This window comes from Carettochelys insculpta, chromosome 23 (genome assembly GCF_033958435.1).
Source record: "Carettochelys insculpta isolate YL-2023 chromosome 23, ASM3395843v1, whole genome shotgun sequence".
NCBI classification, from domain to species: domain Eukaryota; kingdom Metazoa; phylum Chordata; order Testudines; family Carettochelyidae; genus Carettochelys; species Carettochelys insculpta.
Genome location: NC_134159.1, coordinates 4743256 through 4768307, shown reverse-complemented (window position 1 = coordinate 4768307; position 25052 = coordinate 4743256). Strand labels below are relative to the sequence as shown.

The 25052-nt window shown below is 45.8% G+C and overlaps 1 protein-coding gene across 1 annotated transcript in view; it reads right to left on the bottom strand.

The window, feature by feature from the left end:
• Window positions 1-725: 725 nt before the first annotated feature.
• EMC1 (ER membrane protein complex subunit 1) overlaps window positions 726-25052 on the bottom strand; it is a 42889-nt gene continuing 18562 nt past the window's right edge. The window contains exons 10-23 of the mRNA XM_075018180.1: window positions 22679-22732; window positions 21984-22106; window positions 20330-20426; window positions 19347-19463; window positions 18191-18390; window positions 17842-17991; window positions 15911-16072; window positions 13700-13819; window positions 12244-12381; window positions 10740-10913; window positions 10349-10559; window positions 9439-9523; window positions 2680-2809; window positions 726-2452 (exon numbers count right to left, since the gene is read on the bottom strand). Of these exons, the coding sequence (XP_074874281.1) occupies window positions 2273-2452; window positions 2680-2809; window positions 9439-9523; window positions 10349-10559; window positions 10740-10913; window positions 12244-12381; window positions 13700-13819; window positions 15911-16072; window positions 17842-17991; window positions 18191-18390; window positions 19347-19463; window positions 20330-20426; window positions 21984-22106; window positions 22679-22732 (1941 nt within the window). The 3' untranslated portion in view covers window positions 726-2272. The remainder of the gene's footprint in view (window positions 2453-2679; window positions 2810-9438; window positions 9524-10348; window positions 10560-10739; window positions 10914-12243; window positions 12382-13699; window positions 13820-15910; window positions 16073-17841; window positions 17992-18190; window positions 18391-19346; window positions 19464-20329; window positions 20427-21983; window positions 22107-22678; window positions 22733-25052) is intronic.

Genomic DNA, 25052 nt, shown 5'->3' with positions numbered 1-25052 from the left:
CTGCTCTCTTAAACCCGTCTTTAAGCCATACCCATACGGATACTTCAGATCACTCCCATCTGACATTGACTAGACAAATGTGATCCTGGTTTTCTACTAAACAGTGTTTTTGCTTCCTCCTGCCAACCACCACCACTACCCCAGTTGTCCATCATCCACATGTTGCAACCTTTAAATTGCAAGCTAAGGATTGTCTTCATTATTGCTGTTCTTAACAGTGCCAAGTACAATGGGGACCTTATCCTTGGGTGGTATTCCAAAGCATTACAGTAACACAGATAATGATCTGATTCTAACACTGAACATCCCTTTGTGTTCAGAGACTGTGATGATGCCAACTCTAATTTTTTTTGTGTAATGTCCTTTCTGGCAGGCATTATGGCTTCCTTGATATTCTGTTCAGCATTAAGCACATTAATTATTAGATTGTTTTTGCAGGGTAAGAATATTCCTACTTGTTCAAGCAGGTGCCACTGAATCAGGACTGCCAAGTTCTACTTTCACACATCTAGTAACATGTGATGTGCCTCAGGCTATTCACAAATTGTGTGGCTCAGTTCTGCCTTCTTTAAAATTGGTAAGGCTAATCAGCTTTCTTGTGGGCATGACACCTGTAATTTTAAAGCTTTAAAGTAATGAGAGTCTTAGATGAAAGTTAAGATAGCTGAAATAGTAATAGTTTCAATTTTTGGAAAAAAGAAGACTATCAAATTTATTTATACTTTGTTTTCATTTTGGTTTTTTAATCTGGTGCTTGAAAGAGGTATGTGTCACTGCCTATGTCCAGTCCTTTTTTGGTCCACATGGACACTTTGTGCAGTAGGGTAGAAGCCATCACTACACCACTCATTGCTTATACTTAAGTAACGTGTAAGTGCCTTTGCATTTCTTGAGTGGCGAAGAGGAGAAATACTTCTCTTACAAGTAAACTACAGATACCACGCAATATGGTCTAACAAAAGATACAAACATGCTTATACTGATCAGACTGCTTTTATTTAGATGACCTGCAACTCACTAAGCAGAAATGACATTCCTCATCCTTTCTGCCCACACTCTTCCACACTAGACAACTGCGGACCAGTCAGATAAAAACCAAGATCCAGTTTGTTACAGCATTTGGCAATCTGATCACATCTCAGCTAAACATAAATCAATAAGGTTGGTTCCAAAGCAACAGAGCCCTTTGCTTTATATGCCAATTTGCAACCATTTCAGTAGACAGGAGGTTCAGAACCACTGTCCCCACAAGTTACAAACAACAGAAAAACTCATTCCAATTTAAAATTAGATGCTAAACATTAATACATACCAAGAATGAAGATCCATGATACATGGAGGGAAAACACATCGCAAGCTTCTATACTCCTAAATCACAACATTTTTAAACGTAGTTTCAAGTTAGCACTTAGCCATCTGGCCAAACAGCATAAAAGGTGGGGTGTTGTTCGATGCAACTTCACAGCAATTGGCATCTCTCAGGTTTGTTACATCTTCAAAATATGTATTTTACCAGAGAAAAACATCCCCAGAAACATCCAGTCAATGAGGTCTGTGTTGTGCAACAAAACATTTGAAAGACTGAAATTCACAAAAGAACATACAGTGCAGTCACAATAAATTAAGAGCACAGAAACCTGACTAAGCATCATCTTTCCCTGAACTCCTCCGTCATTGCTGTCATATACTTAAAAGGCTTCATCAGTCAGTGCTGAATTTTTGTATGCATTATTTTGTAAATAGGGCTACCTTACCAACACCCGTCTCCCCATGTCCCATGTGCTTGCATTTACAAAATCTAGGTTTCCATTCAGAACTGATGTGAAGCTAGGGTTCACCAAAATTTTAGTAATGGTTGGGGTAGAGATAAGAAATAAGCCATCAACTGTTCTCAAAGTGCATCCCAGAAGTGGGGAAGAAATACATCCTTAGGCAGGGAAGATGCATCATGGAAAATATCATCTTAGGGCTAAGAAGAAAACTGCAGGAGGATTTGTCAGACTGATTCAAGAGAAGTTCTGGACAAACAGATGCTCCTCTCTAGGAATTCTTCTCAGGTGAGGCACATTTTTCTTTCATCAGCAGCTCCTCCCTTCAGTGTTCCCAGCAAAAACAGGATATAAATACTTGCTTCCATCACAACAGTACTGTGTGTAACATCTAATTAAACTCAGTTGTGTGTACACTCCAGCAGATAATCAGCTATACAGAATCCCAGCCATCCTATTTTCCAGCCTCACTGCTGCCCTCAGTGTTCTCTTCATCCATGTGCTTACCGCCAGGCACGGTTCAGCAGCTTCACCTGAGCAAGTCTTTTTGTAATCATAGTGGCAAAAACTAGTCCAAAGAGGACACTGCTTATCAACACATAGTCATAGTCATCTTTCAGCACATCAAACTGCTTGGATGGATAGACTCTGGTTTGGAAGATATCCAGCCCATATGCAACAACCTACAGAAATGAGATTACCAGTTGTTAACTGCAGCTGCAAGCAGAAATCCAGATACATTAACAATAGACCCATCCTTATGGTTCTAATCAAGCGAAGCACACTTCAGGAAATTGTCAATCAATGAATGTGTTACCACAAGGGTTGAGGTTACATACCTTGCCTGGAAAGGACTGTGAAGGCATACCATGGTATCCTGCATTATAAAGAAACCTTAACCTAGACTCACCAGGCATGTGGACTCTAAACCAGAGGGGGCCGTGTAAATCCCTCTCATTCGGGATATGGTTTGATTGTAGTTAATGAACCTCTCAGCATGGATCTGAACATCTGGGGAATATGGAATCAAATTTTCTTCCCTGAGAGACATTTGAGAGATATCAAAAAATACCAAATGCATCATAGTGGGCAAATCCTTAAGTCTTATATTATCGAGAATCCAAGCTTGGTCATACAGCATTAGAATCTTTATACAGATAGATAATTTAGTCAGTCATTCACCCGTGGTGTTTAGTAAAGGCCATTAAGAAGAGACAAATTGGCAGCCCAGGACAAAGAGAAGTTACTCACCGTAGTAACGGTGGTTCTTCGAGATGTGTCCCCGTGGGTGCTCCACATTAGGTGTCGGGCTCGCCCGGCGCCGCAGATCGGATCTTCCAAGCAGTTTCTGCCAGACCGCGCATGCGCCGGTGCGCGCCACTCCCCCGCGCGCTCCCGGCCACGTGCGCGATCCGGTCCCCGCCAGTTCCTTGACCAACTGCCTCGGATGCTCCTGCAAAACACTAAACAGAGATCCGGAGCGGGGAGGATGGGCGGGTAGTGGAGCACCCACGGGGACACATCTCGAAGAACCACCGTTACTACGGTGAGTAACTTCTCTTTCTTCTTCGAGTGTCCCCGTGGGTGCTCCACATTAGGTGACTACCCAGCAGTAACCCAAGATAGGAGGTGGGTAATCGGATTATGTGCAGCTTGTCCCCGAGAGGACCGCTGTCGAGAGACGGGTATCCTCTTGGAATACCCTGTGAAGGGCATAATGTTTGGCGAAGGTGTCACAGGATGACCAGGTCGCCGCTCTGCAAATGTCTTTTAGCGCAATGCCCTTGAAAAAGGGCTGTTGATGCTGCCACCGCCCTAGTGGAATGAGCCCTGGGCATGGCCAGGAAAGGAGTCTTTTTGAGTTTGTAGCACATTTTTATGCAAGATACGATGTGCTTCGAGATTCTCTGCGGAGAGAGACCTTCTCCTTTTGATTTGGGAGCGAGAGAGACTAGGAGTCTATCCGTTCTCTGGAAGGACTTGGTCCTGTCTATATAGAAAGCTAGCGCCTCCTCACGTCCAGGAGGTGTAGGCGCGCCCCTTTGTTAGAGGTATGAGGCTTTGGATAAAACGAGGGTAAACAATAGGTTCGTTAGTATGAAACTCAGAAAGAAACTTTAGGAACAAAGGCTGGATGCAGCCGTATGGTTACCGCCTCCTTGGAAAAAACAGCGCAGGGTGGCGTTGCCATAACTGCTGCAAGCTCGCTCACCCTGCGAGCTGACGTAATTGCGAGAAGAAAGATCGTCTTTATCATAAGGAGGCAGAGGGAAACCGTGGCCAAAGGCTCGAACGGTGGTCCCCTTTTCGCATTAAGCACCAGGTCCAAGTTCCACGAAGGTGGAAGCGGTTTCCGAGGGGGCGGTATAGGTTTACCAGCCCTTTAAGGAACCTGGTAACTATGGGATGGGCGAACACCGTGTGCCCTGTCTCTCCGTGTCTGAATGCCAAAAAGGCGGCAAGGTGGACCTTAAACGAGGATAGCGAGAGTCCTCCTCTCTTGAGGTCCAGTAAATACTCTAATATCACAGCCATAGGCACCAAAAGGTGGGCTAGCTGTTTGGTAGAACACCATGCCGTAAAGCGAGTCCATTTCTGCTTGTAGGTCTTCCTGGTGGAAGTCCTCCTGCTACTTTCTAGGACTTGCTGCACTTCCTCCGTACATGTGCTCTCTAGGGAGCTGAGCCATGGATTAACCACGTTTGTAGTCGCAGGCCTTGGGGGTGCGGATGCACTATGGACCCCTGGGCTTGCGTGAGCAGATCCGGCGCCACCGGAAGGGGCATCGGTGGCCGGTCCGACATGCGCAGGAGTAGGGGGAACCATTGCTGTTGATCCCACGTTGGGACTATCGGGATCATTCAGGCTCCTTCCCTCCTGGCTTTCTGCAACACCTTGTGGATGAGCACTGTGGGAGGGAAAGCGTAAAGCAGGGGGCCCCTCCAAGAGATCGCGAAGGCATCCCTCAGGGACCCCCGTCCCAGTCCTGCCCTGGAGCAGAATCGTGGGCACTTCTTGTTGTGCTGAGTAGCAAACAGGTCTATCTGGGGAAAAACCCCATGCATGAAAAATCGGTTGCAGCAGATCGGGACGGATCTGCCACTCATGCGTGAGTGCGAAACACCTGCTCAGCTGGTCTGCCTTCACATTGTGAACGCCTGGGAAGTACGAGGCTTCCAGGGTTATATTGTTGGCGATGCAGCAGTTTCACAACCGGACTGCTTCTGCACGTAAGGCACGGGACCGAGCTCCTCCTTGCCGATTCATATAAAACACGGTGGAGGTATTGTCTATACTGATCCCGACTACTTTGCCTTTTATATGGTCTCGAAAGTGTCTGCAGGCGTTGAACACTGCTCTGAGCTCCAGTATATTTGTGTGCAGTGACTGCTCCGTGGAGGACCACAGCCCTTGCGTCACCTCTTCGCCCATGTGTGCTCCCCACCCGATGAGGGAGGCGTCTGTAGTAAGAAAAACCAATATGTGTGGTTGGTGGAAGGGTACCCCTGTTAGCAGGTTCTCGGGGTTTACCCACCATTGCAGGGATTTGCGCACCTCTGTTGTGGGCGACGCCACCCTGTGAACAGTGTGTGCTGCCGGTTTGTATACGCTCGCCAGCCAGTGCTGCATGCTGCGCATGTGTAACCTGGCGTTCTGTTGTACGAACGCCGCTGCTGCCATGTGGCCCAGCAGCTGTAAGCACGTCAGAACCAGCACCGTAGGGCGGAAGGTGAAGACTTGCACGAGGGAGCCGACGGCCCGAAAGGGAGTCTCTGGTAGATACGCCCTCGCTGTAATAGAATTTATGCGTGCCCCTACGAACTCTATGTCCTGCGTGGGGTCTATCTTTGATTTTGTCAGATTGATAACCAGGCCGAGCGAAACCAGGCCGAGCGAGAGAACGTGCCTGTTGTGACGCATATTATGCGTAGTACCTCCTCCTTCGAGGCCCCTTTGAGTAGGCAGTCATCCGGATACTGGAATATAAATACCCCCTGTCTGTGCAGGTAGGCTGATACCACTGCCAAGGGCTCGGTGAAGACTCTGGGGGCCGAGGAGAGGCCAAACGGTAGGACCTTGTATTGAAAATGTTCTTTGCCTACCATGAGAAACCAGAGGAATCGTAGGTGAGCCGGATGAATAGTTATGTGAAAACACGCGTCTTATAAGTCGAGGGCTGCGAACCAATCTCCATCGTCTAGTGCCGTAAGGATGGAGGCGATCGTGATCATCCGAAAGCGTTGCTTGCGCAGGTACCTGTTGAGGCCTCGAAAATCTAAGATGGACCTCCCGCCTCCTGTCTTTTTCTCCGTGAGGAAGTACCTCGAGTAGAACCCTCTCCCTTGCAGTTGCTCCGGCACTCTTTCCACTGCCCCTATGAGCATGAGATGGTCTACCTCCTGCTTGAGCCTCGCCGCGTGGGAGGCCTCCTGGAGGTGGGGCCTGGGTGGAGGTCATGGCGGTGGGAGCGACTGGAAGGGGATGGCGTACCCCGTGGCTATGATCTCCAGCACCCATTTGTCTGTGGTGATCCTTCGCCACTGGTTATAGAATGGTCGGAGGCGATGGTGGAATAACCGCTTCGGATGACCTTGCGACGGTAGTGATGGCGCAGCCCTGGATCTGTGTGTCAAACTTGTGGCCTTTGGCCCTGCCCCGAGGACGCACGGCTGTGTTGGGAACGACGCCTGGGAGTTCTCTACTGCTGGTGCTGTTGATGTCGCCCTTGCTCGTAACCCCTGTGGTACTGGGGACGCTGTTGCTGAGTCCGTAACATCCAGGGCGATCTGAACTCCCGTCCTCGAGGCCGCGTAGCCTTCTTGCATGATGGCCTTGAGCACTGGTTTCTTGCCCTCTGGAAGCGAGTCCATGAGGGAGGTTAACCTAATGTGGTTATCGAAATTATGGTTCGCTAGATGCGCTACGTAATTTGCCATTCGCAACAGTAGAGTGGAGGAGTAGTAGACCTTTCTGCCCAACAGCTCTAGCTTTTTGGCATGTTTGTCTGTTCCCCCACATTGCGACGACTCCACCACCAAGGAATTTGGTTGTGGGTGGCTGAACAGGAACTCCGTGCCCTTTGTCGGCACGAAGTGTTGTTTTTTTTTTTTCCGCTCTCTTGTGGACAGGCGGAATAGTTGCAGGAGTCTGCCATATCATAGTGGCAGACTCCAAGATTGCGTCATTAAGCGGTATTGCTATTTTGGAGGAGGCCGGAGGTCTCAGATTTTTGAGGAGCTTATGGTGTTTCTCTTGCACCTTAGCTGTCTGGATGCCTTGCGTGAAGGCCACCCTCGTAAAACAGCTCTCGGAACTGTTTGAGATCGTCCGGAGGATGGACGTCCCCCGGGGCCGTAGCCTCATCCGGGGAGGAGAGCGAGGAACCACTGGGATACGTCTCTGTGGACCCTTCGGGTTCCTGCTGGTGATGGTACACCCTCTCACTAGAGGTTTGCAAGGGAAAATCTCGGGGTTCCATAACCAGTCCCCCCTGAGATGCTTGAGTCTCTGTCCCCGGTCGCAATTGCCCTCGGGGGTACGAGATCGTTTGTGGGGATCTTTCCCTGGTAGATAGCCGATGGTGTCTATGCCCCGCGTGGTAGGGGCGACCATGGCAGTATAGGCACTGTTCTTGGGAAGGTGACCTAGACCACTCCCTTGGTGCATACCCTCTGCGTCTGGGGGAGGGCTGGAGAGAGCGATTTTGCATAATAGTCCAGCGGTTCAAACCCCAGGAAGGGTGAAGGTGGTCCCAGCCAGGGTGAGGCTGGTTGCAAAAAATGGAGAAGGGGGCTCCGGGTAGGCTAGGGGGGACCCCTGCCTTCTGGTTGGAGTCTGTAACATAAGCGGAGGGCTGTGAGAAAGCAACTCCACAGCCCTGTGCGGAGAGGGGCTGCAATGCCTCCTCTTGTGTGCAGCCTTCCCCCTCCCTTGAGGAGGTAACTCCGCCCCCTGACATACAGGGGATCCCGGCCCCGTGCGCACCGAGCTCGGCACGCTCGAGGGCGGTGCCACAGGTGCGGTGTGCTCCGGTGCCCGCAGGCTGCGTGCCTGCGCGCTCTGCACCGCCGGTTCCCCGGGGGTCGGTGCCGCTGCCTGCGGTACCGCCAGTACCGGCGCTTGTTTAGCCGCCACCCTGCCTGCGGTGCGGGGCGGCTGGCTGATTATTGGAGGCTGAGCCGCTTCCACGTGGCTCTCCGTGCCGCCGCCGATCAGCTGTTGCTGCGGCTGGGGGCTGCTCGCTCCTCCCGTCCCGCTCGCTATTGTTGCCGGCAGGGATCGGGCTAGGGAGGCTTTCCTCCGTTTTTGGCAGCTTTCCTTTTATGGGCCCCGCAGGGTCCCTCCTGCTGCGGCCGCTCCGGCACGTCTGGCTGGAGGGCCTTATGAAAAGCAGTTTTAAGCCGCTGCCCTGCTTGCGGTGCGGGGCGGCTGGCTGATCATCGGAGGCTGAGCCGCTTCCACATGGCTCTCCCTGCCGCCGCCGATCAGCTGTTGCTGCGGCTGGGGGCTGTGAGCTCCTCCCGTCCCGCTCGCTGTTGCTGCCGGCAGGGATCGGGTTGGGGAGACTTTCCTCCGTTTCTGCGCTGATGGAGTGAGGGAGGCAGCTTTCCTTTTATGGGCCCCGGAGGGTCCCTCCTGCTGCGGCCGCTCCGGCAGGTCTGGCTGGAGGGCCTTATCAAAAGCAGCATTGTAAGCCGCATCTCCCTGTCTCTCCTTAATTGCCTCTGGGCAGGACTCACATTTTTTCAAAGCCTGAAGAGGACATTGTTGGTGAGTCTTTCAGTTGTTAAGCGGGTACTTAGCACCTTCCCTGTGCTGTTTTCCCCGTCCGATGGCCTGCCTCAGCAGGAGGGCTGATAGCCCGATGCTCCTGGCCTCCGGCGCTTGTTACTGGGACTGGATTGAAGCTGTCCCGCTTGTAGTTTGTTTGTTGCTTTTGTTTTTGTTTTTTTTTTTGTTTTTGTTTTTTTTTTTTTGCAAAAATAACAACCGGCTAACTTGCAGTAGCCTAAGTACTTGAAAAACTTTAAAGAAAAACAGTTAAAGCCGTTGAATACGCTACTTGGCCTTAGCCTAGTTCGGATTCCGTCTGCAGCCGACGGCGGTTAAGAGGAACTGGCGGGGACCGGATCGCGCACGTGGCCGGGAGCGCGCGGGGGAGTGGCGCGCACCGGCGCATGCGCGGTCCGGCAGAAACTGCTTGGAAGATCCGATCTGCGGCGCCGGGCAAGCCCGACACCTAATGTGGAGCACCCACGGGGACACTCGAAGAAGAAGCTTTCATTATGCTAGCTAGTATCCACCTCTTAAAATTTTAAGACCAACCACTCAGATTTCAAGGCCACAGGAATACATCAGCTGAAGTGTCACTCTAATAATCACAGCTAATTATGTAGAATATTAGTCACTAGGATGAAGCTAACAGGCATTTTTGACAAGGATCTGGATTACTGTGTTATAGACCAATTTATTCACATCTGGATTGGCAGCAAAGCAATCCAACTGCCAAAAATAAGAGCCTCTCTAAATTTAGTGTAAGAATTACTCTGAATCTGGCCAGAAAGAACTGATACATTAATTACTCCAGACTAAAGTGTTAAAAACTCATCCCTCCCAACTTCTGGCAGGCGTTTGGGAATAGGGATTACTCCCTTAGCATTTTGCTTACCTGCTTTGTTCTGTAGGGATCTCTGGGCGTCGAGGATCCAGCAGAGCCTTTGGAAGGGAAAGAATTGCCCCAGAGGGAAGCCCAACTGCACATTAAAAAAATGTATCTTAGAAGTGTCCATTTTGTCTGCTGTCTCTGATGGCTGATCCAAGTCCTCCTGATGCATGCCAGAGAGAGCTTGCCAAGTCCTCTCCTGCCCAGTGATGAGGGAGGGTGTATGGAAGTAAGCCCAGGGCTAGGTTGTAGAACTGAATACTTGTGTTGCTCTCAAAGCAGCTCATGAGTGAAAGGCCAAGGCACAGCCCATGCAGAGAGCAGCAATGTCTGAGGTAACAAGCATCAGGATTTATGCAAAGGGCAGGAGGGCTGCAGCTGCACTGTTTCTTCAAATCACAGGCTAACTTTAAAAATACACTTTTCTCTAAAGCAGGGGCAGGACAGGGGCCACATGCAAGTGAGAAGCAAAAACAAACTCACAGATGTGGCCCCCAACTGGGGCCAGTAGATTTTGTGGGGACCCACTAGGCTCTGGGGTTCAGTGCATGCAAGAGGGCTGCTGAAGAACAGGCTGGGGCGGTGATGTGGGGTGTGGGCAGGAGCTAGGATGCAGGAGTGAGCTTGGGGTGCAGAGTATGGAAGTGGTGCATAAGCGGGCACTGGCAATTCAGCCTTGTCACCCCTTACATGTCTGGGGTGCCAGTTCACACCCCTGCAGGCAGGAATGGGGAGCGGGACAAGCTTTGTGAGATGGATCCAAAGAAGTCACAGGCTAAGTTCTCCACCCCCTCTTTAAACCATCCCCTGGGAGGGTCACAGACAACAACTGTCCTAGATAATAGAGTGACCTTTGATTAAGTATAAAATTTGACACACGTGACCAATCCCCACCCTGCCCTAGGCCAATTCTTACTAAGCAAGTGACGGCTGGTGATGCCACGTTCGGTGATGGTGGCCTCCATGGCACTGATGGCAGATGGAAAGATATAAGACTGCTGTAGGACTTGAGGCAACAGTGGGCGGTCAAGGGAACTGAAGGCTGTTGCATTATACTGCTCCGTTCCTTCATACAACTCCAGCACAGTGAACTCATTGCGGCGTGCCTTAGTATTCCAGTACTGGTACTGAGACAAGAGGGGAAGACGCTGTTCAGGACCAAGCAGAATGGTCCAGCACAACTCAATTCACCCAGAGGACAGCAGGACAATCACTAGCATGGAGTTGGGGAACGTTCTCTGGGCAACGCTGGGAGCTGCTGCCAGCTCTCAAATTTAAAGTATTACAAGCAAATGACTTTTCCTTACCACCACCCAGTTCTCTGAATGGACAATGTGGACAGGTCCCTTGGCTTTCTTCTGCACAGAAGAATGGATGATCCGGCCTGTGACTCCATCAATCAGGTAGATTCCAATGAAGGTACGTTCCTGGTGCGTATCTGTGCTCTCTGAGACCACTGCCAGCAGGTTCGGGTTCAAGGACTAAAACAAGGACAAGGAAAGATGAGAGGAAGCCCCTAGTGCCAGCAGCAAACAGTGCAGATTATCCCTGACCTACATAACCAAAGTTGGAGGCAACAAGATGTCTGTTAACAGCACAAATCAACAGGACAGACTTGTAATCAATTGCAGCTGTCATGATACATACATGGTCTTTAATAGCTGTCTGAAAACAAAGGAAAATTTTCCTCTGCCAAAATTGAAGTGCTCTTGTTGTTAGTAAAATTTAGCCACACAGGTGTGTATACACAAACTTGTCATCAACTGTAACTTCTGAAGTCTCAACTAGAAATGGGGTTTGAATTACAAAGCTGTGCTCCCCAATGAGGAGAGAGAAAGACAAAAAATTTTATCAGACACTTATTTTAAAATTTTCCTCAAAGGCGCGTGCATCAATATGCAATACTTCACTTGCAACACTGTCAACCTGGACAGTTAGGCCCTCCAACAGGTGATGCTGCAGCTGTTGCTGCAGGGATGCAGTTCTGCAAGAATGCAGCAGCAACATCTTCATGGAGACCACGTTCAATAGCTCTTTACTTCACTTAGGCTGTGTCTACACTACAAAAATAACTTTGAAGAAGCAACTTAGAAATAGAGCATCTACACACACCCGAGTTTGAAATTAAACTTCGAAGCAGGGCACTACTCCATTCCCAGGAATGGAGTGAGGACTTCAAAGTTGGGTTGCCTTCTTTGAAGTTAACTTCGAAGTAAAGGAAAATGTGTGTAGACTCTCTGCTGGCTACTTCAATGTAGTGCCTAAATTCAAAGTTAGTTCCTAGTGTAGACGCACCCAGTCTCTGCTTACTGGCAGTTACTGATCTTCATGCCACTTCCAAGCCAATTTCTCAAGGGAAAGCTCACAACACCACTGCCCAGATAGAATTGTTTGATGGAGGAAGAAGTTGGGAAGCATGAGGGAGAGAATTAGTTTCTTCTGTCCTCCCTTCACCAGTCTGGTAAAAGGCCTGGACCAGTGTGGGTGCAGCCCAAGATGGACATTAGGATTCATGATTTTTCCTTACCCCTTCTCCCCCTCTCTCACTGCCTTAACAGTGATCTCAGAAAGGGATCAGGAAGGTAATAAATAGCAAGTTAGACTTGCCTGCTACTTTTATTGCTACCTTATTGGCTGGTCTGTAAAAGGAACTCCAGACGCCTCAGGAAGACAGCACAACTGGGGAAAACATCTTTCCCACCAGTTTAATGTTGCTTTTAAAACACGTTTAGATACTTCCATGACAAGTTTCCTGGAAACCTTACCATAGCCCCCAGCCAATAAAGCTCAGACAACAATGGCCTACGGTACCTTATAGAGGACACTGCGATCACCCATCACACGGCCCTGAGAGTGCACATGCTCATTTGATCTCTTCCCCTTCACAATCACTATCTTCTGCACTTCAGTTGGGATGGTCATCTCCCAGCTCTCCTCTGTTGTCAGATCCTACGCAGAGACAAGATGCAAAATAAGGTTTCCTGACCCTCTAAAAGACACAGTCTTCATTTATAGGACATAGGAGGAATCTCCCGAGAACGGAGTTCCATAAGATTTACTACAGTGAATCAGACCAGTGTTCCACCCAGTCTGGCATTGTGGGTCTCTTTAAAGAAAGTTACTTGAATGTGATCGTGTAATTCAAAAGACGGTCCCAAGGAGGCTTAATGAAAGGAAGCCTAAATGTGGGCTTTTCCAACTTTTTAGCCCTTTGGTCTAATGTCTTTATATATGTAATAATATAAATAAAATTGTATCTCACATATATTATCCAGACATGTTTGATCCCTTTTGGAATCCTACTAAGCTCTTGGCCTCAAGTCATCTCATGTGATACTTAGTTCCCTAGGTTATTTGTTGTCTCATACACTATTTCTCTTTATTACTTAAATGCAACAAGTTTATATAAACTTCATTACATGTCCCCTCAGTTTTGTATTAGGTAGGATAAACAGGAAGGTTCCCTATTTATCTTCTGTATACCATTATTCTCTTACATGCTTTTGTTGTCCCTGGTCTTTACTACCTTTCGCTACCTCTAGTCATTTTTGTCACCACTCTCTAGGCCCCCCCCGTTTCTGCTATAACCTCCTTTAGACGCATTGACCAGAAATGAACACAGCATTCCACCTGAAAGCGTATCAGTTATTTTCATAACATGTTCTATCTATCCCATTATTTGTTCATACTAACATTTTTTGCCCTTTTGTCCCCCACTGTGCCTTGAACTGTTCACAGCAGCAGCTAAATTCTTTCTCCTACAGGCCACAGGTAACATAGATCCCAGCACTGTGTCCGAGTAGTTCAGCCTACTCCTTCCAATGTACTTTATATTGCATTCACTAACACTGAATTTCATCTCTCATCGTGCTGCTTATTTATTTAACTTTGTCAGGTATCTCTGGAATTATTCAGTCTTCTCTAGTTTTAACTAATGCAAACAGTTTAACATCTCCTGTAAGTTCTGTGATCTCACTGTTCACTTCCTTTTCTAGATTATTAAACATGACTGGCCTAGTACAGATCTGTGGGTAACTGCAATCCTCCCACATAAAACATACTGATGGAACTGGAGCCATGTAATCTGCAGCTAGTCGTGTGCACAATTTAGAGGATCAACAGAGCAGGAGCCAACACTTTTAACTATAGAAAGATCACATACTGCCTCTGCCCATTATCTAGGGAAGCTGGGTGGGAAAGATTATTTGAACTATTGTGCTCTCATCTCCATCCCTCCTCAGTCCCTAAATGCATGCATCTTCTGTACCTTTAGCAGTCGGAAACCAGAGAGTTTGCCTTGTTCAGCATCCACTAAATAAAAAAAGATGGAGTGGGCCATTTCAGCTAATTGGCGGAGAATGTTTTTAGTTGCTGGGAAAGCTGTAACCTAGGAAGATAAAGAAGAGTTTGAACAAAGACATTACTTAGGGTCAATTTTTAGTTTTACATATAAAAGTAAGCTAGTCCAGTTACACTTACTGGGTCCAATGGACCACAGATATAAATTCCACCGATTTAAATGGTTTGAATTAAAGATGGATATGGCTAAACAAGCACAGAGGCACCCTGAGTAGTAGAGAAGCCAGCACTACGTTACCTTATTCTATAAATGGCTTATGTCTTTGCTTGACAAGAATATAGGTTATTTACCATCCAAATAAAGAGGTCTATAGGAATCTACATTGGGGAAATGGCAGTGGCCTGTGTTTAGAAAAATAGCCTCCTGGTCTGTAAGCCATTGACTTGTCCTATTTTACCTCTCCACCTGGAGGCCAAAAAGAGGCCTAGAACCAACTTAGTGCAGACTGAAAATTTAGAGTTTGTTTTTAAAATTATGAGGGGTTTCAAATCGTAATATGACTAAATAGGTTCTCAAGACTCAGATGCAGTGCACATAGTCAGTCTAGGGGGCTGTGTCTACACTACCTCCCTACTTCGAAGGGAGGATGGTAAGTAGGGTGTTGGTAGTTTATTAATGAAGCGCTGTGGTGCATTTGCAGCACTTCATTAAGCAAATTCCACCCCTGCCCCACTCCCCAGCAGCAACTCTGAAGTTTTAAACGTGCAAGTGCCAGCTCGCGTCTAGCTGCGGCTCACCCACCAGTACTTCAATGTGCCTGGGCAACTTCAAAGTCCTAATTTTGAGGAGTAAAGAGACTTCGAAGTTGCCCAGGCACATCAAAGTACCAGTGGGTGAGCCGTGGATAGACGCGAGCCAGCACTTTGAAGTTTAAAACGTTGAATTTGCTGCGGGGCGGCAGGGGGTTGCTTACTGGAGTTCTGCATATGTAGCGCAGCACTTAATTAACAAACTCCCAACACCCTACTTATCATCCTCCCTTCGAAGTAAGGAGGTAGTGTAGACTAGCCAGGGATGTAGCACTCCCCAGCTGTGTCTGCACGTGCACGCTACTTCGAAGTAGCGGCACTAACTTCGAAATAGCACCCGTCACGGCTACACGCGTCGGGCGCTATTTCGAAGTTAACTTCGACGTTAGGCGGCGAGACGTCGAAGTCGCTAACCTCATGAGGGGATTGGAATAGCGCCCTACTTCGACGTTCAACGTCGAAGTAGGGACCGTGTAGACGATCCGCGTCCCGCAACGTTGAAATTGCCGGGTCCTCCATGGCGGCCATCAGCTGGGGGGTTGAGAGATGCTCTCTCTCCAGCCCCTGCGGGGCTCTATGGTCACCGTGGGCAGCAGCCCTTAGCCCAGGGCTTCTGGCTGCTGCTGCGGCAGCTGGGGATCCATGCTGCAGGCACAGGGTCTGCAACCAGTTGTCGGCTCTGTGTATCTTGTGTTGTTTAGTGCAACTGTGTCTGGGAGGGGCCCTTTAAGGGAGCGGCTTGCTGTTGAGTCCGCCCTGTGACCCTGTCTGCAGCTGTGCCTGGCACCCTTATTTCGATGTCTGCTACTTTGGCGTGTAGACGTACCCTCGCAGCGCCTATTTCGATGTGGTGCCGCGCAACGTCGAAGTTGAACATCGACGTTGCCAGCCCTGGAGGATGTGTAGACGTTATTCATCGAAATAGCCTATTTTGATGTTGCTACATCGAAATAAGCTATTTCCATGTTGGCTTCACGTGTAGACGTAGCCCCCTGCAGTAATTAGGTGACCAAATAAAATAAATAGCACTGTACCATTTCCTGGCTCCTGTGCACTGGAATTCAACTGTCTAGAGCCAAGACTGGAGACTACTTCTTTGGTTTCAAGGCACAAACTGAATGAATTCAAGAGGTAAACAAAGTGCAAGAACAACAAAGAGCAAGCTGGGTTTGAAAAGTTTCTGTGTTAATCTATAGTGACCTAGACAAGGAATTGGCTTTAAATATGTGTTTTATCTTGATGAAGGCTCTTTCAGATCAGTCTCATCCCATTTGTGGGTGACTGCTTGACCACACTGTTATTTCTTGCCCTGCTAGGTGAGATATTTAACTTGCAGATGGAGACTATGGTTCTAAGACAAAACAATTACCTTGTATTCGTCATCAATCAAAAGTAGTACTTTGGCATAATCTTGGTCCATGATGGGTAGAAGCAAAGACTGAAGGATTGGACGCTTCAGAAGAGGGGGAGCCACCTGACTCCACTTCCCAAAGATGGGGTTGAAGACATAGAGAGAGCTCATCTTGGTCTCCTGAAACAGACAGCAGGGTGGAAAATAGGGCAAACACAAAAAGGAATGGTTGTTCTGCTGCATATGAAGTTACCTGCTGGTTTGGTTTATATTTGGACTTAACTGTCAACACATCCTTTCTGCTTTTGCTATGCTCCTTGCCCTACGGATAAACACGATGTGTGCTCAAGTGACCTCATCTCTGATGACTCATGACATTCACATAAGATATATAAATTTCTAACTAGATCCTACCATGGCCTGTCTAGGATGTTACCAAAATAAGTGAGTGTTTTTATTTTCTGTGAAGTATATAACATCTTGTGATTAGCAGTGGCAAAGTCTTTCCTATCTAGCTAGCATACATGGGCCTGACTTCTGTAGCCTAGCTTGCTTGCTTAGAAATATATAAATATCTTCTTATGGTTTTAGTAGAGTTTATAGATAAATATCAAAATAATTTGGCTGTAACACAAGGGACCTACAGGCCACATCCTGTGTGTTACGATAAGGCAAGTTAGTACTTTTGTCTGGGACCTTTCACCCAGATAACAAAGTTAGCTTACATATGTTTGAGATCTTTCACCCAGACAGCAAAAGACAACTTGCATATGTTTGGGATCTTTCACCTAGACAGATGGTGATAAAACTGAGTGACTTTTAACGATCTAGGGGCTTACCAATAGGTACACCACATGGAGAACAAAATAACCTACAACTAATGTGGGTAATAACATAAGTGAGAATGATCCAATATCATGAATATGTACGTACATCTCATCAATACATACAAACATGTTATGTGTGTCTGTCCTATGGAGTACATGCACCCCAGTAATTTCCAGGTGAGGAAACTAAATTTGGGCATAGCTGGAGGGCTCAGGTTCTTATGCCTATAAACAGGGTGCCCAGAGATTTTGATTGGGAGAAGAATAGAAGAAAAGGGAAGTATAGAAAAAGGAAGAAAGGAACAAAAAGAGAAGGGAGGGAGAAGAAAATAGGGAGCTAGAAAAGAATGATGAAGGACAGGAGGAGTTGAGACTGGTCTCTAAACTTTGTCTTTTCAACTTTATTTTTCTAACAGTTGCTTAGTTTAATCTAGATTCAGGTCATCAGTCAGTTATGTAAACTAAGTTACCTTTAATAAGCTTTGAGTATTAGCCTATGCAACTCTCAGTACAGAACAGAGAAACCTGTATCTGAACCACTGTACCAGATGCAAGGCACATCCTTCGTCTCTTATCATCAGGTTATCAGGATTGGGTATAAATATATTACCAACTGTTTATAGAAATAATAGGCATCTTAGACTAATACTGCATTAGTAACCCTAATTTATTTACAACTCAGATTGCTATCTGATTTCAATTTTATGTACTTTGTCTCAGTGTGAAATCCTATCATACCCCGGCAGGTCCCTGGTGTATTGTGTATAGCCTGATTCTGGGACAAGAACCTTATTATCATCTGATTATTTCAAGTGGTGAGCCTCCAACCCAAACTATTCAAGTTAGTAATATTTACCATCCTCAAATCAGGCTACACTTCATGCAGTGGACAGAGCAAGAAACAATTTCTTTTTTTCTTGCCAGTTAAAACATTTAAAAAGAAAATCTGATATTTTTAACACTGTGGATTAGGATTTGCCTCCATCCTTCTCCTCCTGTCATTTGCCAGTTCCACTCCCCTCAGCCTCACGAGCTGAGTTATCATATGAAAAAGATATTTTCTCAATGAGGGGGTTTTCACTATGGAGCCGTAAGTACTCCTTGGAAGTGCATGTGACTCACCTTGTCCTTAACAAGAAGTGTACACTGTGGAGGGTGGGGGAAGTGGGCTGTGGTTCTCTGGACCATCAGTTTAAAGGAGGAGCCTGGTCTTACGTTCTGAAGGTACTGCTTCCACAGGATGGTGCCAGAGCTGCTTTCAATACCAAAGAGCTGAAGCACAGAGACAAAAAGAAAAGCCAACATAAGCAACAGAATGCACACAGCTTTGGATTCTCTCCTCCACTATTAAACGTTGCTTGTCTCCTGACACCTTTCCCACCACAGCCTCAGCACCGAATCCCAGCACCTTACCAATGCCAGGATGGTATGCTCCACTCTAGAACTGGCTTCCAGGCCTTGCCATCCTCACCTTTCCTGACGCAGTGACCATCACCATCATTTTTTGTAGGTTGAACTCATCTCTTGCCAAGGTGTCAATGTTGATCTCATTTTTAATCTGGCTCCGAGGCTTCCTGGCATCATAGAATATCTTCCAGAGATGTGCAGTCCAGGCCTGCAGCAGGATGAGCTGGGAGGATAGGCGCTTCAGAAACATCCCCAGCAAGCCATCTGCAAACAAGTTAGCAACAACTGTTAGCACACCAAGCAGTGGTCCACACCAGAAGAAACACACACAGTACAGCAAATCAGACCACTTACTCAGTCTCTAGAAGTCATGTGCTGTCATACATGTACATATTAGCAAAGAAAATTCTGCCTTACTCTCCACGATACCTGGATCATATTTTAACATCATGACAACATCTTCACCTATCTAGCCCCTAGAAACCCAATTCCATATCTCCCTTTAGCAAGCATTCTGTTTGCCTCAAATCTGCAACACTACCATGTGCAAAATCTTCCATATCACTCCAACCCTACTAAAACTAAACATTGTACTTGGTCTTATGCCTCTTGCTTTCACTTCTCTCATAACTGAGGAATCATCTTTATGTAGAAGCATCCAAATTTTGGCAGTTAAGTCTGGCTCTTTGTTGGGAGCCATGCCCTGTGCGTAATCTACCTCCTCTCTGAGAAATAAACCAAAGAGAGTCGACAAAGAACCACCAGAAAAAGAGGCTGTCACAAGAGAGAGGAAAGGAACTGCCAAGTGATTTTTTGGGTTACCTTGAATGGCTGCATCCAGAAAGCAATAAAGACAAGAACGGCAATTATAATTCAGTCTTCAGGATAAAACAATACAGGCTAATATAACAGAAGTGTTTTGGTAAGAGCAAGCAAGCCAGCTGTAATTTCCCTATCACTCTATATCTGTTACATGCAGAGGGAAGTGGAGAATCCAAGACTTGAGCATATGTATATGATCTAGTTTTAGAAGTGGGATGCAAACGTTAGAGAGACCACACCAAGCCCTGGAAGTCAAGTTTATTTTGATCATATTGTGTGCACAAGAAATCTAGAATGAGAGCTCACAGTTTTGGAGCCAGTTATATTGAAACCAGACAAGCACAAAGTATATAAAAAATTAAACTAGATCACTTCAAAAGGATGGCCCTGGCTATTACCTGCTTTCTTTCCAAATTCCCCTTCCAACTCAGCCTGGGCACCTGTCAGAGGCAGATCCACCATCTCCAAGCATACCACTTCTGCCAGCGACTCCTCCCTGCTCCACAGAACTCTTCCTGAACAGATACAAAAGAAAAGGCAGCACTGGTTGCTTGAAAGAAAAGAGCAAGTACATTTCCTGAATCTTTGCTGCGTTCATTCCTGAGAGCAATCAGTGGACAGGAAGATCTTACAAATCCTGTCCCTTGAAATGGGCTGACTGCTATACCCCTGACACTTGAGACTGAAGCATCTTCTGTCTGGTCTTCACAAAAATAAACAGCTGCTTAATAAATCACAAAATGCCATACTTCTGAAGCAATATAGATATTGATATTTACTGCCTACTACAATAAAGAACAAACTGGTATTCAATCACTAGCAACTGCTCCCCACCCCCACCCCCAACTTAATTAAAGTAGAGAGACTGTTGAAGGTTCACATGCATGACCTGAGTATTGAAAGGCTTGCAGAAGTATTGGAGTCCTTAAAAACAAAGACTTTTTTAAAAAAACTATGAAGTTCAATCTCTAACATGCTTGAGTCTTTGATGCCTTGCAAGAAACCCCACCGTAACGGTTAACACTGTATTTCATCTGAGGAATTTCCTCTCTTTTCAAAAAGCCATCAGAGAAAAGGTGCTACAGACCCTCTTATGCAATAAATACTGTAAGCGCAGAACCCTGAAATCCTGCAGAGCCTCTCTAAAGCCAACAGGCTGTTGTTCAACAAAGCACATTGCAGGATCAGATTCTCAGCTTTGGTTGCGAAGGAAAATTAAAACTATGGGGTGAAGGATATTCTTGGTCTTTGCACTTCCCTGTGGTATTTAACTCAGGAAAGAATCCACTTGGTTAGACAGGCAATGGGCACTACTCCAAACAACAACAAGAGAGAATACACTTCAGGACAGTGGTAACCAGCAAACCCAGTTCTCACTTACCTGGTTGTTGGAGGAACACAAGCATGTGGTCTTCTGTTTGCACCAGTGCTCGGTAGCCCACAGAGTCATCTTTCTTCAAAAACACCTGTATGTAGAGCTGGAAAAGGGAGGCAAGGAAAGAGATTATGATTACAACTTCCCACCCTAGACAAGGAAGATGCAATTCAAAGGTGGAAAGAGGAAAAGATTTAAGATAATTCTGTTACATTAAGGTTCTAAACCAGTGGTTCTCAACCCACAGGCTGCATGCAGCCCAATCAGCATAAACTGTAGCCCATGTGACATCCTTAGGGCCATACGGTATCTATATTGTGTGGATGCAGCCCCCATAACACAGAGAGAGCTGCATATGTGGCCCACAATGGTAAATAGGTTGAGAACTACTGTCTTAAAACAACAAATAGATGAGGTACTACCTTCAGGGGTACATATCTCACAGGCCTACAGGCAGACTAGGATCTCGTTTCATACAGCAACTTTCCTACTTCAGGTAACCTAAAGAACTGAGTTAGACAACAGCAGCGCCAAGACCATGAAGGCAAATGCACCAATTTTATACTGGACAATACTGAACTAATATCAAGCCCTCCCCTGCTATAACAGTCCCCACCCCAACATCCACCCAATCCAGCCCTTCCCTACCCTACCCTTAAAACCCAGTGATAAGCAATGCTACTATATCAGAATCAAAAACATCATGGGTACAAGTTTCAGAGGGGTAGCTGCGTTGGTCAGTATCCACACAAACAATGAGAGTCCTGCGGCACTTTATAGACTAACAGATATATCTGACGAAGCAGGTCTTTGCCCATGAAAGCTTATGCTCCAAAATATCTGTCAGTCTACAAGATGCCACAGGACTTCTCATTGTTTTATCATGGGTACAAGTGATGGTCTTCCAGTCACTCCTCGCTACCAGCAAGCCCTGAGGATCACCCTATGTCTACACAGCAAACTTATTTCGAAATAACTTTGCGAGTATCTACACTATGTGCCTGCTATTAAATAAATAAATTTGCATTATTTCAAATTTTGTAAACTCCATTGCTGGAGGAATAACACCCATTTCAAAAGAGCTATTTTGACATAGGTTCTGTTAAGATACGGAATAGTGCTATTTTGTAATAAGCCATAATGGCATCCAATGGCACTATTTCGAAATAGGCACTGTGTGTCCAGACATGCTATTTGAAAATGCATTCTTGTGTGCAGCGGTGTTATTTCAAAATAACATGTTTTGCAATAGCTATTCTGGAATGGATTATTTTGAAATAACCCTGTTGTATAGATGTAGTCTAAGAGCTCTGACTGGCACTGCCAGTTAGGAAAGGCTAATGTGGAATTAGTTCTTTCCATTTGTAGATCTCCTGTTTTACCAAAATGAGTAAATTTCACTCACCCTCTTTTACAGCTAGGGAAACAGATGCAGAAGGATGAAGCAACTTGGCCAAGACAAACAGCAAGTTGTGTTAGAAGCAGACTCCCAAACTAGCATCCTACCCAATGGCTCATATTACCTTAAATCAGGGGCTTGTTTATTTGGCTGCAGCAAAAAGCTTAACAAGCCTCAGGCTAAGCGAAGCCTGACATAAAGAAAAACTCCGCGCACCCATCTCTAACCACTTTCAATGACAGGAGAGAGGTTCCTACCTACCTGTTCTGGCCTGGCACCATTCTGCTCCAAGCTGAAGATAATCGTGGTATCCAGCAGTCTTTGCCCAGTTTCAGCCAAATACAGATTAATACTGTAGGTGTTATTGGGGCAGGCAAAGAGTTCCTAAAGTACAATAAAAGATAAGCTGACTTAAAACATGTAATCTAATTACGCTGCATTTTTCAATCACAAGTGATCCCAGATTGCTGTATGTAACAAACTATTTCCAAGGATCAATTCATCCACCCCTAAATTACAAGCACAACTTTTACAAACTCACCCAGTAAGTCAATTGTCAATCTGGAAATAAAAACCAGGAATCCTGGTTTCCAATTCCCTACTTCAAATATCAGGCAGCACTTTCTCCTAACTACACACAAGAACAGTTTCTTAAATAAACTGTGACATTCAAAAAGCATTTTGAGGGGGAAAGTGGATGTCTACAGAGCAACAGATCTTCCATTAAATGCTACGAGAGGGTAGCATGTTCTTCCAGCTCCCTACAGTTTTGGAAAAATGAACAATTCTAAGATGCTTTTGAATAAAGTTTCTTGGAGCTAGTGCAAAATACAATTACCCAGAGTAATAGTTTGCTTCCGCGGCCCTCCATTAAGCCTTTCAAATCCAAGATAAGGGAATAGCCTGACAATTGCAAAGACTGTCTACAATTCCTGGCAACAGCCTCTGATCCATACCTGTCGAGGGGAACTTCCAAAAGAGCTGTCGGCCTTATCGGGAATTCTAGATTTCTGCAATGCATATGGGAACAAAAAGAGCAGGTGAGCGTGACAAAAGACATGGAATACAGAAGTACTCAGCAACGTACAGAAGCAAGTTTTGCCTCTCTGTTCTGCAGTTGCAAACTTGGGCAAATATAAGTGGTACTGAAAACAAACAAACAAAAAAGCCCGGGGTACTTCCTCTTGCCAGACTTCACCTCACTGTTACAAGGGAGCCTCAGTATGAACACCTTAAGAATGGACTTTGCTTGTAACTCAGAACAAAACGCTACAGTTATTTTTCTGAAGTTTATAACTGAACATTGACTTAAAACAGCTTTGAAAAGCCTTACTATGCCAAAGCAGATGCAGCTTTAATCACATTAGATGAAACAAGCACAAAACCAGTTTCCTCACCTTGTCAATTTTTTCAAAAAACTTCCCTTTTTTTTTTTTAAAAAAAAAAAGTATTTTACATTTAACACAGTAGTGTATGGTGCCTGCTTTTCTCATCTCTGCTGCTGCCTGTGTACTTCTGGTTCCGAATCAAGTTGTGGTTGACTGGTCAGTTCCTAACTCTAATATTCATAAGTCTGACGTTCTACTGTTATACAGACACTGTATAACTCTGGCCCAAAAACCCTGTGACACCACCTCACACAAAACCTACAAATAATTGAAATATTCCATTGTTTTCCTTCCTACCCCAGTGAATTTTAAAAAATTCTTCTGCAGCACTTGCACCGCAGGTATTGTGCCATGCTAGAGAGGTGGGAAAGGAGGAGACAGTGTATCCATGGAAGACAAATTGCAGCCACTGGCAGCTGTGAGCATCCATACCTGCAGATGCAACGTAAATAACCTGTCTGGTGGTTCACCAGCAGCTTACCCTGTCAAGCTGGATGTGGCTCGTGAGCTACAGGTTGCTACAGTTTCTCCAGAACAGAATTTTTCTTGTTTAATGTTTCAAGCTTTTTTGGGTTGTGATAATCTTACAAATAAGACGAAGTAGTGCCACTGACCTGTATCTGCAGATAGGCAGCCTGAAACCCTAGCTTAGAGAGGCATCCCTGGGGCTGCTACTCTTAAATACAAGGTAATAAAGGTTGAAATGACTGTATTAATTACAGGAGGGCATTAGCTCTGAAACCTGTAACCAATGTTGCTTGATTCATGCTTATGGTAGAAATATCCTGACTCTGTCAGCAGAGTCTGTGCAGTGCCTTTCCCCATTTTATCTGATCCCCTAGTGCTAAGCACAGGGCAACCTGAAAAGGCAAATGAATGGGAAATTAACTAAACAAAGCTGAAACTGACTAGAAAGAAAAGAAGAACTAGGGGGTCATCAAATGAAATTACAGGGTAGCAGCAGCAAACAAACAAAAAGAAGTTTTTATTCATGCAGCACACAGTAGGTCTGTTGAAATCCTTGCCAGAGAATGTTGTGAAGACCAGGACTTTAACAGAATTCAAAAAAGGAACTATATAAATTCCTGGAGGTTAGGTCCATCAATGTCTATTAGCCAAGATGGTAGGAATGGTGTCCCTAGCCCCTGTGTGACAGAGGCTGGAAATGGGTGACAGGAGAGGGATCACTTGATGATTACCTGTTCTGTTGATGCCCTCTGGGGCATCTGGCATTGGCCACCATTGAAAGATAGGATACTGAGCTAGGTGGACCTTTTGTTTAACTCGGTATGACCGTTCTTATGTTCTTAATAAATAGCATTGTTTATAAAAAGAAAATAGATTTTGTTTTAATTCTTCCACTTTTAATCATCTCTGGTTTTGGTGAGAAATGGGTGAGAGCACTTGTTTATTAGAACAGCGCAAAAGATGCGGTTTTGATTTTTATAGTAATAAAATGTCTAGATACCCATCCATATGTCAGCTAATCAGCAGATTTTCCTTCCCAACATTATTTCGTTACGGGATTATCTACACAGCATGGTAAAGCTCATTAAAGTGATGTCCATCTGTAGAGCTCTCTAATGTGCTTTGTTCTAACTGCTGCTGTAGACCCTGTTGGTGAAAATTAAAAAGTACTTAATTTGTGTTAACACAGTGATTATGTTAAAAGAAACTTTGGTACTTTTTAGGTCATGACAGCAGGACCTACACAGGGCAATCAGAGCACAGCACATTTGAACACTCTACAAATTAGTCTCCTCTAATGTGCTTTATTGCACGGCATAGACAATCCTCAAGAGTCATCTCACTCTGTACATTCATTGTGTCATGGTCCATATGGGGTTTGCTTGGCATGCAACAGCTCTGCAGGAGCTTACATACTGATTGTCACGATAGATGAAATCTTGGTCCTGTTGAACTCAATAGAAGTTTTACAATT